Genomic DNA, 17,826 nt, shown 5'->3' with positions numbered 1-17,826 from the left:
GTGTACACCTATACCGGAAGTGGGTATAACACGTCACAATCTCGGTCTCGTCTGTCTCGCGAGAATGACAGAACGCCAAAAGGGCGGCGCCCATGAACTTATTTCTCAAGTAAAAAAAAGTGTCTTTAAACACGAATTTCTCTCTTATAGGGTTGATGTCAATAGGGAAACTGTCATGGTTCCTCTTTTTAAATGATGAATATTTATATTAGACAGACATCAATCCATCCATTCTTATTCCTTTAATATACCAGTGAATGATATAATGTAGCAGTGAATGATATAATGTAGCAGTGAATGATTTTAATCGAGTAGTGAATGATATAATGTAGCAGTGAATGATATTATGTAGCAGTGAATGATATAATGTAGCAGTAAATGATACAATGTAGCAGTGAATGATATAATGTAGCAGTGAATGATATAATGGAGCAGTGAATGATGTAATGTAATAGTGAATGATTTAAATGTAGCAGTGAAGAATTAAATAAAACAGTGAATGATATAATGTAGCAGTGAATGATATAATGTAATAGTGAATGATTTTAATCGAGTAGTGAATGATATAATGTAGCAGTGAATGATATAATGTAGCAGTGAATGATATAATGTAGCAGTGAATGATATAATGTAGCAGTGAATGATTTTAATCGAGTAGTGAATGATATAATGTAGCAGTGAATGATATAATGTAGCAGTGAATGATTTTAATCGAGTAGTGAATGATATAATGTAGCAGTGAATGATATAATGTAGCAGTGAATGATATAATGTAGCAGTGAATGTAAAATGGAGCAGTGACTGATATAATGTAGCAGTGAATGAATAAATGAAACAGTGAATGATATAATGTAGCAGTGAATGATATAATGTAGCAGTGAATGATATAATGTACCAGTGAATGATAAAATTGAGCAGTAAATGATATAATGTAGCAGTGAATGAAATAATTTAGCAGTGAATGATATAATGTAGCAGTGAATGATATAATGTAACAGTGAATGAAATAATTTAGCAGTGAATGCAATAAATTAGCAGTGAATGATATAATGTAGCAGTGAATGATATAATGTAGCAGTGAATGAAATAATTTAGCAGTGACTGATATAATGTAGCAGTGAATGATAAAATGTAGCAGTGAATGATATAATGAAACAGTGAATGATATAAAGTGGTAACAAATTATTTAATGCAATATGAATCATATATAATCAGTAAATAAAAATGAATCAATGAATGATAAAATGTACCAGTGAATGATATAATGTAGCAGTAAATGATATAATGGAACAGTGAATGATGTAATGTAATAGTGAATGATAAAAATGTAGCAGTGAATGATATAATGTAAAAGTGATGATATAATGTAGCAGTGAATAATAAAATATATCAGTGAATGATATAATGAAGCAGCGAATGATTTAATATAGCAGGGAATGATATAATGTAGCAATGAATGATATAATGTGGTAACGAATGATTTAATATAAAAGTGAATCATATAAAATACCGGTAGATAATAAAATATTTCAGTAAATGATTTAATTTAGCAGGGAATGATATAATGTGGTAACGAATGATTTAATGTAATAGTGAATCATATAAAATATCAGTAAATAATAAAATATGTCAGTGAATGATATAATGTAGCAGGGAATGATATAATGCGGTAACGAATGATTTAATGTAATTGTGAATCATATAAAATATCAACAGATAATAAAATGTCATTGAATGATATAATGTAGCAGTGAAATATATAATGTGGTAGTGAATGGTATAATGGCAGTAAATGATATAACAGTGAATGGTATAATGGCAGTAAATGATATAACAGTGAATGGTATAATGGCAGAAAATGATATAACAGTGAATGGTATAATGGCAGTAAATGATATAACAGTGAATGGTATAATGGCAGTAAATGATATAACAGTGAATGGTATAATGGCAGAAAATGATATAACAGTGAATGGTATAATGACAGTAATGATATAACAGTGAATGGTATAATGGCAGTAAATGATATAACAGTGAATGGTATAATGGCAGTAAATGATATAACAGTGAATGGTATAATGGCAGTAATGATATAACAGTGGATGGTATAATGACATTAAATGATATAACAGTGGATGGTATAATGGCAGTAAATGATATAACAGTGAATGGTATAAGGACAGTAAACGATATAACAGTGAATGGTATAATGGCAGTAAATGATATAACAGTGAATGGTATAATGGCAGAAAATGATATAACAGTGAATGGTATAATGGCAGTAAATGATATAACAGTGAATGGTATAATGGCAGTAAATGATATAACAGTGAATGGTATAATGGCAGTAAATGATATAACAGTGAATGGTATAATGGCAGTAAATGATATAACAGTGAATGGTATAATGGCAGAAAATGATATAACAGTGAATGGTATAATGGCAGTAAATGATATAACAGTGAATGGTATAATGGCAGAAAATGATATAACAGTGAATGGTATAAGGACAGTAAACGATATAACAGTGAATGGTATAATGGCAGTAAATGATATAACAGTGAATGGTATAATGGCAGAAAATGATATAACAGTGAATGGTATAAGGACAGTAAACGATATAACAGTGAATGGTATAATGGCAGTAAATGATATAACAGTGAATGGTATAATGGCAGAAAATGATATAACAGTGGATGGTACAATGGCAGTAAATGATATAACAGTGAATGGTATAATGGCAGTAAATGATATAACAGTGAATAGTATAATGGCAGTAAATGATATAACAGTGAATGGTATAATGGCAGTAATAATATAACAGTGGATGGTATAATGACATTAAATGATATAATATATATGCGAATGATAAAATACATGTAATATAGCGTTGAGTGATAAATGAATTTAACAAATGTTCTTTAACTTTAAATTGTATGGACAATTTTTATGAACTTCTTTGGTGTGTTCAAAACTTTTTTGTGAAGTATAGTGACATTCTACTGTCAAATATGGGTCAATTGACATGCTTGAAAAGATAAGCCGTGTAATCAGATTAGATATATTTTACGACTGACCCTACAACAGATTATAAAACACAATATAAATGTCTGCTAAATCATCTAACATTGTCATGGGTGATTATGCAAATTGAAATAATATCAAATAGCATTTTGTGAATTTGTAAATATGTACATGACTTTTTAAAACGATTGGTATATATTATATATTAACAGAAGTATAAATCAATCTCAAATTGTTTTCTACGATATAAATTTTGTATATCCATGAAAGGAAAAAAAACGAAAACATATTATGTAATATAAGTTAGGCTAGACCAAGGTGCAGATAATTAAGAATTGATTAAAGATACTGTATGAATAACATCCCCTCGATCACGTCGCTTAGGATGAATGAATGAATGAATGAATGGGAAGGAAGGAAGGAAGGAAGGAAGGAACGGACGGACGGAACGGACGGACGGACGTACGAACGAACGGACGGATGGATGATGATGACATATTGTACAGGATATTTCCACATGTTTTATGAATTAAAGTTTTTTTAATAAAAACGTTGTTAAAATTGTTGTATATTTTGAATTCAAACATTTCCAAAGCAGTTATATAAGTTACTATCAGGTGTGAGTCCACACGTTCGGGTAAGAAGGGCAAAAATTCATACTGAAAATATAAACATATCATGTTTTAAATATAACGTATATTACAATGTACAATCCAAAGTAAAGCTGCAATTTCTATAAGTATTTGCTTAATAGGCTTAAATGATGAAACGAAGAAACATTTTAAGTACAAGTATATATCCCCTCCTGAAAAATAAAACAACAAAATAGTAAAAAACAAAAACAACAAAGTATTTTACATCATTTCCTGCTTTCTTGACAATTAATGGAACAATGTATTTAACAAGAACTGGTAGAACTTATAAAGAAACTACTTTTAAAATGGGGGGGGGGGGTGGTGATTGGGTGGAAACGACTAATGTGCGCCAATACGCAACTGCTAACAGTTCCGATTTTAAATGATCTTGCAAACTTTCACATTTATATAACCTGAGTGATACATGTAAAGCACGTGCATCGTCTTAACTGTTTAATCTCTTAAGTGCGCGTGCTTATCCGATAATACGTGTGCGTTAAAAAAACTACTAGTTGAGCTGGTATTAATGAAACATTGATCAAATAATAAATGCTCTACATGTCATCGATTATCCTTCTATTTAGTTGTAACGTGCTGTCAAAATTATTGAATAAACCCGATATTTGTATTCATAAAAACATTTTTAAAGTGGTAATTTGATACGTGAAATATCCCCGCTTGGCGAAATATTGACAATATATTTGTAACAAAGTTGTAAACATTTTAAGAGTTTAATTGACATAGTTTGGAACAAAATTAGGACGTATTCTTTTGTTAAGTTATATTTTGATACAGTTTGTAATGTGGAATTGTGTTGATATCGTGAGGGATATACATAAATAAGTTAAAGCCGCGAAATGCGAGGTTTATTTAACTAAATAATGTAATAGTAGTCGGATATCACGTAGCTTTATAAACATATCAATATCCCTTAAGTTACACAGTGATAATTATACGTACATTTGAATACATTATCGAATAGCTTTTAAATCTGAAATTCAATTGTATCTTTTCAAACAAATCTCTTGCTTTTTTCCAACTAAGATACTCGAAAAATGGATATTTATTCAAAAGGTATACTTATAAATCCGTATGCCTCACAAGATCTCCTTTTACAAAAACGTTTGAAAATCAATTTGTCGAAAATGATTTAAATAAAAGAAATATATAAAGGATTATTGTGCTGTTTATTTTTGAAAGGATCTGAAATGACGTTATTCATTGCAAAAAGTGTTTATTATTCTCAAACTATAAAAATTGACAAATACATACAATTTGCAAAAAAATATTTTCATTGTGTTTTATTTGCTTCGTAAAAAGGAAAAGAAAACATTTAAAAAATGAGTGTGGATTTTCATTTACCACCAATTGCGATACCGCCGGTACAGCCCCCTGTGATTTTAAGTGATCCCTACAGAGGGAGCCATGTACTTAGGTAAGCGTTCTTTGAGCAATTAGGTACAATGTTCGGTAAAATGAACTCACCCGTCATTTAGGAAAAATATTTAATGTTAAATATAGCGGCGTGTCTGACCGTCAATGGAGACTGAGAAAATCATCTGTCATATAGCATTTTAAAACAAACAAAAATAAATAAAGTCTGTCTTTCTTCGAATGTTACAAATAATAACACAATTCACATATATTTAAATGCTAACCGCTTGCATCAAGATGAGTCATTTCTCGAGAAGATTTACTTCGAATTATCTAAATCATTTATAAAGATTAAATGATTAGCGCCTTTGTTGACAAATTTTGACAGTGTAGCCAGGATTTCAAATCCTGGCCTCCAAGAATGCGTTTTCAACATTACGTCAGAAGATCTTATTGTGAGATAAAATTGCAATTTATGTAACATTATTTTGGTGTTAAAGTAAACGCGCTATAATCTTAAATCGTTGAAAGGTAAATGCATATCAGCTTATAGAATTCGCCGACTGTCAAATTGCTTTTTTGGGGGTATTTTAAAGCCCACAACTAACAAAACACTCCAAGGTCATTTGGCAACTTAAGATAAAATCGTATCTATAGATCAAATTTGAATAAAAATATTATCTTAAGAATGCGTGCTACAACACTGTTGATTAGACTGACTTATAGAAGATTATAATGTTTATCTTTTTTCCTTGCTTTTATTTTGAGTTTAAAAATATTGAAAAATATACTGTGTCAGTGATTTTCCTGCTTATATAACAGAGCCCAATAAAAGGCCTCTTCCCAATTGAAATTTTCTTTGAAATCATACAGTTTTAACAAAAATCTTAACTTTAACATGCCTTTTTGCTTCCCAAAATAGCAATTTCAGCGATAATTTTTCCTAAAATCCAGAGGCTAAGGCCTCTTCCCAATTAAATGAGAAAAATCACTATGTGTATGCTGTGGTTACATATATCTACGTATCATACTAATGTAATTTGATTAAACACATGATCTTAATATATGAGATAACAGAAACAGTTTATGTAAAAAATAATAGATGTCGTCTGTCTCCTTTCCGAGTTATCTGCATTTCAGTTTAAACATTATTTTTCTTGCATATCAGACTGGCGTTTCTTTTAGTTTTACTTATGCCAGAAATGTCATGACTGAGCCCCGGATGACACAGGCAGAGCCCCGGTCAATCCAGACAGAGCCCCGACAGAGACTAGGACTATCCCTGCAGAGCCCCGGTAGTTCCCCGATGGATAGAAAACGCGCGAATATTATGACGTTGATACGTGTTTGTTTAAGTTTTAGTTGTAACTCCATTTAAATTGTCAATTTTAAATTTTCTCCTATTTAATAAGTAATTCATGATGATTTTCTGAATAATCCTTATGCTAGACTGGACAGAAGGGAAATGGGAAGGGTTTAATACAAAAAGTGCAATCATCGCAAAGTGCCGTGATTCTTTTTAAATGAACCGGACTTTGCCGGAGCTCTACCGGAATCAACCGTAGCTTCATCGTCATCTTCTAAGGCTCTGCCGGCATTCACCGGGGCTCTGTCAGCATTGACCGGCTATATCACATCCCGGATCATCCCCGATTTGTGCTGGCAGTACTACGGTGCTTCCCCGGTATAAGCCCGGTCGTAAAACGGCGAACCTCGACAAATAATTTATAACAAATGACACGAGACAAATGTGCATTCTTATCCCTTAAAAAACATAAGACAAATGTGCTTTCTTGTCCCTTGAAAAACTGGATCGGAGCACATTTGTCATACAAATAAGTTTTTTTTAGGATAGACATTCGAGGTCCTGTTTGTCTCTGTGGGACAAATGCGACCGCATCGGTCTTACGTAAGACAAATGTGTTCCGAGACAAATGTACTCCTACAATGCTGACAACATTGGAAAAATGAAACATTTAAGATGGCTTCCAAGATGGATGCCAAATTATCCATACTTGTTGCGATTATAAATGCATATTTAGATGAAATTCACGTACGTACAAAACCAACATAGTGCATTTGCGACCAGCATGGATCCAGACCAGCCTGCGCATCCGCGCAGTCTGATCAGGATCCATGCTGTTCTCTTGCAAACCCTATTTACAAGTAAAGAAACTGATGGCGAATAGCATGGATCCTGATCAGAATGCGCGGATGCGCAGGCTGGTCTGGATCCATGCTGGTCGCAAACGCACTATGTTGGTTTTGTCATGGCGCGGGCTCATATGTGTCAAGTTGTAATTGTGGCAAGCCACTTTAGTAAATACCTTTAGTCTGAGGCTGTAGCCAGAGATGATTTTGTCATTCTCTGCATATATTAAACGATGATTCTGTATTATGTACGTATAGTTATATTTATTATACACATGTACACAAAATGTATGGGTTAAACTTTGTTCAAAGTAGGATATACAATGTAATTCATTATTAAACATATGCATGCATAATGCTCCGCAAACCGTTATCTTCTTAAACTTTACGAAGCAGGAACAAGACACTTCACTACCCGCCCTTCCACCCCTGCCCCCTATAAGGATTTAATCATTTGAAACGGCCGAAATGGATAAATTGCTCGTTTTGTTCAGCTAGTTCGTATTGAAATCGTAATCATTAAAGCCTTTTAAAATTTTGATATATATGCTTGATGTCGAGTAAATTTTTTTCGAATAGCTGTAAAGCAATTTTTCGGGATACATCGCCAATGCTTACAGACACCTCACCCTAAGACACTGTACACTCTAGAAACCTGAGACACTTTATTAAAAGGTGAAGTGTTGCGGCATGGCCGTGTGACTAGTAGCCTAATGATCGCTACTCGCATGGGTTCAAACCCCGTTAGGCGCAAGCCGTTGTTTACTTGAGCAAGAAACTTTACACTCATTGCTAAGTACGTACTGGTTGGTTCCAGGAACGGATTCGAAAGTGTGTTTATAAGCTTATAGCTTCCTACACAATCAAACTTAAACAAATTCTGTATGAACCAAAGGTGAAATGTCCTCTATATTTAAGATTTGAGGGGGGGGGGGGGTAAGTGTCTTGTTCCTTCGCCGATATACCGGTCCGGAATATTGAGATTTGCACAGCATTCTGTATGCATTTCTTATAAAGTCATAAAGTCCTACGTAGGAGTTATAAAGTCCTACGTAGGAGTTAAAAAGTCCTACGTAGGAGTTTAAAAGTCCTACGTAGGAGTTATAAATTCCTAATTAGGCTTTTTTATCTCCTACGTAGGAGTTTTAAAGTCCTACGTAGGAGTTATAAACTCCTAATTAGGCTTTTTTATCTCCTACGTAGGAGTTATAAAGTCCTACGTACGCTTCCGTAAACTTTCGAGTAGCGTCTTGAAAATAGTGCCACCAATGATTTCCAGCGTTTTAATTGTAGTTAATTGGCTATAAGACTAATTGCAACACTGATATTCAATTAATTGTTTATTTGACTTAAACAATTTGAAAAAAAAATGAGTTGCCTTAACTGGGATTTGAACTCCAGACCACTCGCTTCCTAAGCGATCGCGCAAACCCCTCGGCCACGGTGAATTTATATGTTAAGGGCCTGAAGAAAACCATATTGTTCTAAATTAGGGTTTGTAACGACGCTTACTGTTGTTTAACACTTGTGTAAATAATCATGGCGCTTACTATAAGCATGTATATCTATAAAAAATAAAACAATATTAGAAATCTTCGACCATTCGGGAATTATTTTGCTTGAAAATTAATGCGCATGTCATTTGACCATCTTTACGCAGTGATCTCCCCGATTTTTTCGGCGTTAGTGTACATATAACGGGAAGTAACCGCTTCAAAAAAGCGGACTACTTTCGGCATTTGCAATTAACAGCATTAGAGTCTGAATTTCGCTACCATTATTTGTTTGGTCTGACGACCCAAACAAATAAAAACGAGATGTCGCGTGTAAAAAAAATTGGCTGAAACTATTGGAATAAAATCAAACGGAATCTAATCAGAAATATGGTCAATTTTTTGCATGCTAATTTTCGAGACGCTACTTAAAAGTTCGCAAAGTGTCGCGTTATACCTTAAACTTAATACATTGTAAAAGCACCAAAGACAACCACTAAGATATAGTTATGGATATATCTTTTTGCTATATATTAATTTCCTCTTTTCTTCAGGAAATTGTTTTCTTCTTTATTTGTTTAACTTTGTCTCGATTTAACAAAATACTTTTTTTAGTTTAAACGGATTTTGAAGAAAAGCGAATTGATTGAAAAGAAAACCTATTTGGTAATGTCACTTAATGAACTTTGTATCCGGAGTAATTATATATATATAATTTGTAAGCTTATTTTATTTTTTGCAGATGGAACAAGTCACGTGGGCAGCCCGACAGTAGTCGTCTCCCACAACCTATGACCCGGGAGTCTTCGTTTAATTTGTCATTAGATGATGACGACATGACATCAAGTTGTACACCGTATAGATTACCTAGACTGTCGCCGCGACCCGGGGATCTCACGCCGAACTCCGATACAGATAATTCGCATGGGCATGACGAGTCTAAATCAAACGATAAAGTATGGAGCCGGTATGGTTATGAGAAAATCATAAGGTACATATAATTGATATTTAATTTTCTTAAAAACCATTGAGGGAATATGTATTAAAAAGGAGGTGAAGTGATAAAACATATGTTAATGTCTGCTTAAAACCTATGTAATATGTATTTAAATGAAATTTGGCGTTCGGATTACTGAAATGAATTCCGGAAATAACGTTCCGGTTCTGAGAAAAAAAGGTTTAGGAAATTGTTAATATTTTAATAACTTCCTTTACATATATGCCCTGTGACTTGTCGATGTGAATGTTACAGAAAATTGTTCTATTAATGTAACATACACGTATCTTTAAAGATGTATACACATGTACGTCCAACTTTCAAAGGATTACTAGCCAAATTGTTATTACATGCACGGTCTCTGATACAAAGGGATAGAACTGCGAACTAAAGATTATTCAGCTTTGAAGAGATTAGTCGCCCCTAAAAATGCATATTTACATGTAGAATACAGAAACCTACATATTTGAAGTATGTGTTTCTCCCCCAGAATACCGGAGTTAAGCCCACAGATACGGATGCTCGTCCCGCCACCAAAATCCTTCAAAAGTACGAGCCCGTACTCGGCAACTGCCCCAAGATTCAAGAATGCTGCAATAACCCCCACTGTCCGAGCGGTACCCTGGAACATGGGGAGAGAGATTGACGATTCCCATCTACAACTCTATCAAAGGTATGTTTATAATCTGATCTTGATAATTATGAGAACATGTTTTATTTCGGACGGGTTTTAATTTAGGAAGTAAAGTCACGTGCGCACAGCATGAGTGAAAGAGATATGGTTTCTATAAGCAAATATTTTAATGATTATCAATTAATGAAAGAACAAGGTAGGTTCAAAATAATGTAGATAGTTTTAAGTAAAAAACGAATCTTTATATACTACTACACTTTGATGCCATTCTAAAATGGACGCTTGTCTATGTACCGGTATAAACAGGGAATAATATAATAATAATAATAAACTATATAATTAGATATTCATTCCTGGTATCAGACAATTAGAATATTTCAAGTAAGATTTAAACATAAACATATCAGACAATTAGAATATTTCAAGTAAGATTTAAACGCTAACCAGCGTTGAATAAGAGTACACATGTTTCCGGAAGAATATGATCTAAAAACATTTCTATTTTATATAAGTTTTCCTATATTTCAACTGTAGATATTTAATACACTGAAATGGAACTAATGTAACGTTCTTATCAATGACAGATGCAATGTATTTCTCTCACAAATTTCTTTTGGATTAGAATCATTTTCTTTTCAATTGATATATGCTGTTCTTTTATTTTTTCAATAAATTTGCTAATGGGTCAGTATATTGTAATTGTTCTATTTCTAGCAATCATTCACGTGTTCATGATGACGATTACTCGTCACGTCATACCAGGTTAGAGCCAACACCTACACCGATTTCCAGGAGTGAATCACCCGCTAAGTCTGTGAAAAGTATTCACTGGATTTTGGGCCATAACCGCTACCATACATTCGATAAAAAAGTAAGTAGATATGGTGGCCGGTTGCGGCAAGAAATTTTATTGTTTATCATAAAATGTCGCGGGCAACATACGAGTTTTTCTGCCGTTACGTACAAAATGTCGCGGGGAACGTATAAACCTCGATATTTTAGAACAGTTGTTGGGAACCGCAAGGTACATTTTGACTCCAGTGGCCGGTAGCGTCCATAGTTAAGCACTATAAGAATTGTAATCCTCGATTGTCCAAAAAAGTCGAGGAACATAAAGAAATCCGCCACGTTTTTGCAAGTGTTGTAAAAATTCTGCAAAAAGTCTAGGGGGGAATTAAATGGATTTGACTTTTTGTTCCTCAACAACGGTGTCATAAAATATCGCGGCGACTTTTGGCGCAGAGATATTTCCCGGCATAAAAAGATTTAACGTTCGAACTAGACATTTTATGAGATATGCATAAAAATCTCGCGGATTATAATGGCCACAAGTGGCTACCTAAAGTATACAAATGTTTGTGTGGCTTAGTCTGCTATAAAGACAGAAAATGTCGCGGTTTTCTTTGGAAACTTCACCTTTTTTACGAAAAAAGTTTGACAGAAAATAGTTTCTATAAGCCGCGACTTTTTAAACAAATTCGACATACAATCTCGCCGATTTAAAAGTTGCCCGCGACATTTTATAAACTTACGGTAAAATTTCGCGCGGCTTTAAAAAGGACGCTACCAGCTAACATAGGTAGAAGTATTATTTCAAGTGACATTATGCTCAGTTTTACTGTCAAGCTGAGATAATCTAAATGTGAGTTTTAAAAGATTGACTTTTTGAATGGCCAATGAAAAAAAAAAAAATGGTAATCACAAATGTTTTTTGTAAAATATATACTGTATTAAAAACAAATATTGTCGATATTCGGGTCACTTTGGTTATTGGTCACTTAGGTGACGTTTTAAATATTTTTACCTGATAACTCGCCTATACCGCGGCGTCTAGTGTTGAATTTATTTTAAGTATAATACCAATCATTTCAATTTTACTTATCAAATTTATTTTGCTTCGACTAGACGTTTTAATCTTTGTCGCAACAGACAAACATTTCAGAATTTCAGACATGGCATTTCTTTGTGAATTTATGCATTAGGTTCTACTTTTTCACAAAAATATGCAACCAGCACATACCAAGAACATGGTGCTTCGGATACTCAACTGTAACAGAGAATGATTTTCAATGCTGATTGACTGTTCACATAATTTGGCGGCGTCTTTGATTTGCAGCATTGTTTATTCTTGGATGTATATAATGTCACTTTCATTATACCTATATTAGGAAGAGACTTTCATTTAGTTTTAAATAAGTTATTTTGTTAGGACGAATTCATAGACTAAAATATTTTGACAAATGGATGTAATGACTAACAAAAAAGCGTTTAAATTATAAAAAAATGCAGTAATGTTATAACTTGTATTTGTTTATATAATCAGTGAGTCTTCATGTACACACTATGACTTCCTGTATTTGATCTAACTGTATAGATAAATTGTCCGTGTTTGATATGACAAGCATGTGGTGTTCTCGGACTGACTAAGCTTAATGTTGTAAATTATTTTTATTAGTGATTTGAACTTCCTTTTTCAGTACAAATTAATTGAATTTGTTTTCCTTAAAGTTCTGCTATTTTATCAAAAGTGGTTCAAACATGTATATGCTTGTACAAATACACGTTTTCTACGTTTTTAAAGTGAAATGGTCCTTCTAGAAAGGTCTGTGATACCGTTAAGAATGTTGTCGATAGTATTTAGTTTGATATTTGACAACAAATCATGAAAGAAATATATATATATATGGATGTTATTGGTAAGTGTGAGGTACATGATCCGATATTATATATCTTTATATAGCAGATAATAAACTATTCTAGAACAAAATATTATTATTCATCATATAAATGTTCATGCAATATCACTTAGAACTCTATCAACATTATTTTTGTCAGAAAATATTTTATAAGAATATCCAAATGATGTATTTCTTTGTTTAATCAGTATTTGAAAATCTTATGGAAAATGAGCTTATAGTAGACCAATTCACTTTAAATATTTGAACTATATTTCAGGGGCGGAGTCATATTCAGGGCCCGTATTCAAGGGAGTTTAATGTCACGTGCATGGCACCACAAAATTGGCTGAAAATGAAATGGGGACGCTCAAAGACTATGATTCATTAGCTTACCTCCCTTTAATGTTTATTTTATGAAATTTCGACAAATATAATCAAATTGCAAAAAGTGTTTAAAAGAATATATCGGTTCACGAATGAAACGCCCTTTCTTTAAAACAAAGTTGAGCCGTGTCACGACAAAACCAACATAATGGGTTTGCGACCAGCATGGATCCAGACCAGCCTGCGCATCCGCGCAGTCTGATCAGGATCCATGCTGTTCGCTTACTAACCCTATTACAAGTAAAGAAACTGATAGCGAACAGCATTGATTCTGATCAGACTGCGCGGATGCGCAGGCTGGTCGGAATCCATGCTGATCGCACAGCCATTATGCTGGTTTTGTCGTGACGCGGCTCATTTGTTAAGTTTCAAAACTATATACTCGTAGAATGTAGATAAATACAAAAATAATATTGTTGAAGTAAAAAAAATAAAAGAACAAAATTAAATTGTGTAGAAATATAAAATATACTTGTCCGTTTTCTGCGTTGTAAAAAATAGATTTTTTTTAAATGTATTTTATATAAGTAACTGATGAAACAGTGTCATAATGTATAACCCAGAAAAAAATGATTTTAAAATTTTAAGTCCAATTATTTGGTGGCGGTGTTAAAATGAAACAAGGTTTTGTAAGTTGAGTGTCAAACTGACACATTGTTATGGTATTTATGTATGGTGATAAATACTTATCAATTTGTTGAAATAAAACTATGAAAACAGTTCTTATATATATTTAAGCTATTTATTCATGTTTAACATACTTAAGTTAAATTTTCTTTTATTTTCCAAAATTAAATGTTTCAAAAATATCTTAGTTTGTTATACAAATATCCGGTTATTTTTTGCAAACGGGGGTAAGTATAAATTAAAAGTGCTTTAAACTTTAACATCAGTGAAACATCTTTTTTGTATGGAAGAATGATCTTTCAAAAAGAACAATACCGAGACATGTTTAATTGTAGCGACAAGGGTTTACATAGCACGTTTCCAGACCATACTACTTGTAAAAACCTTGATGGAAGAAAGAATAAAATACATTCAGGATCAAAATTCATTTAATGAATTTAGATATCTGTGATGAAATGGAACCGACGTTATAACGAACAAAGTTCAGAATGGCCATTCTAATAATTTATTGTATACATGAAAGCTACATGTCTTCAGATGAGCCAAATATTTATCATAATGACTGATTTTGCAGTATATTTTTAATTCGTGACTAACGCAGAATGAACTTTTATTGCATATTTTAACCTTTTTATTTTTTTAATTTATCTGTATTGTAAGTGCCGGTTTCAAAATATTAACTGCTCCTTTTGTTCACTTAAAAATATTTTAAATTTGCATCACTCTGACTGAGATTTTTTTTGTCATGGCGGGACTAGAAATAATTTTTCAAGATTAATGTAACATTTCGTGTACATGTAACTTGTGTCTAAAAATTGAAAAACTTTCCAATGTTTTTCACTTAAAGAATAGCACAAAAATACAATTTAAAATTAATTTCGTTTCTTAATTACAGTTTATATTTTGTTTTAAGTGCCCAAATACCACATTTATATTGTATGTTTTGGCGTTTGAACCTTAGTGGAGTTCCTATAAGTCCATATATCCTAATATATGTACAATATGTATATATATTACTGAATTTAACATTTCATGAAAATAAAAGGAGATAATAAAAATTGATTTTAAGTCAAATTTTTCAATAAGAAATGATTACATATAATATGTACAAATATTTGCAGTACATATTTTACATATTCTTCGATGTTTGAAAATTGTTTTATAAGCATAATTATATACATATATATAATTTCACTTGAGTGTGGTATGCAGAAATTATGGCATGTATGTAAAAATTTAACTTGACCATTTTGCATCTTACAAATATTTAAATTTGCAAATTATTTTTTATTTCATGCGGGAAAAACATTTTCAGATTAAGTACATTTTTTACTTTCCTTTGTGTCAAAATTTGAAAAACTTCCAATGTTTCACTAAGTCAATAGCACAAAATACAATTTAAATTAATTTGTTGCTTAATTTACAGTAATTTCTGTCTTAAGTGCAAATACACATTTATATTGTATGTTTTGGCGTTTACAACTTAAGTGAGTTTTTAAGTCTATATCCTAATATGATCCTAATTACTGAATTTATACATTCATGAAAAAACAGATAATAAAATTTGCATTTTTAAGTCAAATTATTCAATAGAAAATGCATTCAAGTATATGTCAGAATATTATCAGTACATGATTTTACATATTCTTCATTTGAAAATTGTTTTTAAGAATTATAACTATGTATGATTAATGTTCACATGAGTTGGTATCACCTCAATTACACCATACAAGGAGCTTTAATATTAAAGAAAAATATATTAAAAAATATTGTTAAGCATTATACACTAAGAACAGTAAAATAATTACGATTACGATAGAAAGTTACGTAGATGCTCTCCAATAAATCAAAAGTCCGAAAAAAATCCAACATTGCGCTATAAGTAATGATAAGTGTAAGGGTACTTTTAAATAAGCTGACAATTTCCTGCAAAGAACAATGTATATTTAAATAAAATCCGGTTTACGTGCATTCCGGAAAAAGTGAACTTAACGTCAGCTGGAGTAGAAGTATTCCACGGACCACCAATAAAGCTTGAGAATGTAACTTAAATCAATAAAGCAGTTGGCTCCACAAACATATTCTTACAATGTAAGTATATACAATACCACAGTGCATAAAGGGGGGGGGGGGGCTAAGGGTTCAAGTCCCAGCGAATGTGAAATTCTTTCGGCTTTCATGATAATTCAACCTTGGTTCGATACTTAGTCAGCATTAGTAGTGTGACTTTCGGAACTATAGTCTAGGACTACCATAATGACCCTCTACCAAGTTTTTATTTTTTATTTAATATGTATCTATTTTTAAATTGAACATATTTTTACTTATTTACCTGGCTTACCAAATATCTTGTTTACTTAACTATACATCATTTTTAGGGGAAAATGTTAAAATGTGAGCGTACTGAATAGCAAATAATACAGATCGTGACAGAGGGCAGGGGTATTATGTTACACGTGATAGTTTAATATTAAGATGGTAATGGTGAAATTTCATACAAAATAAGTGACGTCACGTGTTAAAAAGCTCTTATAATACTGTACGTTTGTTACGTCGTTGTTCAGTGTTTAAATATTCTAATATATACACGGCTACAGTCGTTTTATGAAGTTATTTCATATTTTCTCTAATACAGGAAGTGTGCAGTATTATAAGCTTCTTGACATGTTATATGATCATATATAGACGATTATTTGCAATACATAATTATAAAGCTACATAACCTGTTAAAATCTTCATAACTTGCAATATAGTATTACTCGTTTTCCGTCCTGTAAGTTGAAATTATGCTCACATGTTGAAAATAGTATTAATAAGACAAATGCCTTCCATGATATGTGTTGTTTGTAAAACATACAAAACAACAACAACAACAAAAAACAACAACAAAAAACCGGATCTTCCACGATATTCTACGTTTTCATGAGAAAGGATTGAAATAAAGTCTACAGTGTCTTTGAAAGTTCCTTAAAGTAGGTGCAATACATTTAAACACAATAAAGATAAAGATGATAATGTTAACTAAGCCTTCAAGCTCAATACTTATTTACAGCACGATGATTGCGTGCAGCATAACGGTGGCACTATTTTCTTATCCATTATATCAACATTACACTGTTTATTGACGGATCGACAGCAATCGACAGGGCAATTTTCTGTATTCTCTCCAAGATCACATACAAGATCGAAGCAAGTGTCTGGAATGGTGTAGTTTGAGTAGAGTAAATTGTCCTTCTCAGAAAGTACACAATACGCACTGAAGCAGAACGCATACAACCAACAAAATCCAGGCCTGTCGAGATGATATTTTTGAACCTTCTTGAGACAAGTTTCGTTTACTAGATTCTGTCGAGCACAACCTCCACATGGGAACTGGAATGCAAACAATCCACTGCCGTTTGAATTATCAACGCCGCATTTGTCGCAGTAAATTCCTTTAGACGCTGACTGATACGTTTTGCCGTCACAATATGGATGTTCCTCATTGCAATTGTTACAGCACTCGTACACGTGATATCTAGATATTCCGCCAAACATGAACAATCCGCATTTACCCGGTGCTGGCTGGTCGCCGGTCTTTCTTCTTACCCGGACACTTTGGCATTCTGCCAAAGTTAGAAGAATTACAATAGTAAAACAGATAACACATCTGGCCATGTTAGTCTACCTTTCAAAGCAATGACGATATAAAAATATGTCTTTCTTTATAAACCTTTACGTTTTTATTATTATATTTCCGCCTTTTAGAAATATTACTCATACATGTAAAGCTTATCTTAAGTTACAAAGCATGCGGTCAAGAGCAAAACACGTTATGATAATCGCATGC

The 17,826-nt window shown here is 32.6% G+C and overlaps 1 protein-coding gene across 1 annotated transcript; it reads left to right on the top strand.

Moving 5' to 3' along the window:
• Positions 1-4,387: 4,387 nt before the first annotated feature.
• On the top strand, positions 4,388-14,096 carry LOC132755219 (uncharacterized). Its single transcript, XM_060746038.1, has 5 exons — positions 4,388-5,094; positions 9,420-9,668; positions 10,165-10,347; positions 11,023-11,179; positions 13,264-14,096. Exons 1-5 carry the CDS (start codon positions 5,000-5,002, stop codon positions 13,372-13,374), a joined length of 795 nt encoding a protein of 264 aa, XP_060602021.1. The 5' UTR covers positions 4,388-4,999; the 3' UTR covers positions 13,375-14,096.
• The last annotated feature ends 3,730 nt before the right edge of the window (positions 14,097-17,826 follow it).

The sequence above is a fragment of the Ruditapes philippinarum genome, unplaced genomic scaffold (genome assembly GCF_026571515.1).
Source record: "Ruditapes philippinarum isolate M1 unplaced genomic scaffold, ASM2657151v2 ctg13228_1_1_1_1, whole genome shotgun sequence".
NCBI lineage: Eukaryota > Metazoa > Mollusca > Bivalvia > Venerida > Veneridae > Ruditapes > Ruditapes philippinarum.
This window is presented reverse-complemented; position numbering and strand designations above follow the sequence as displayed.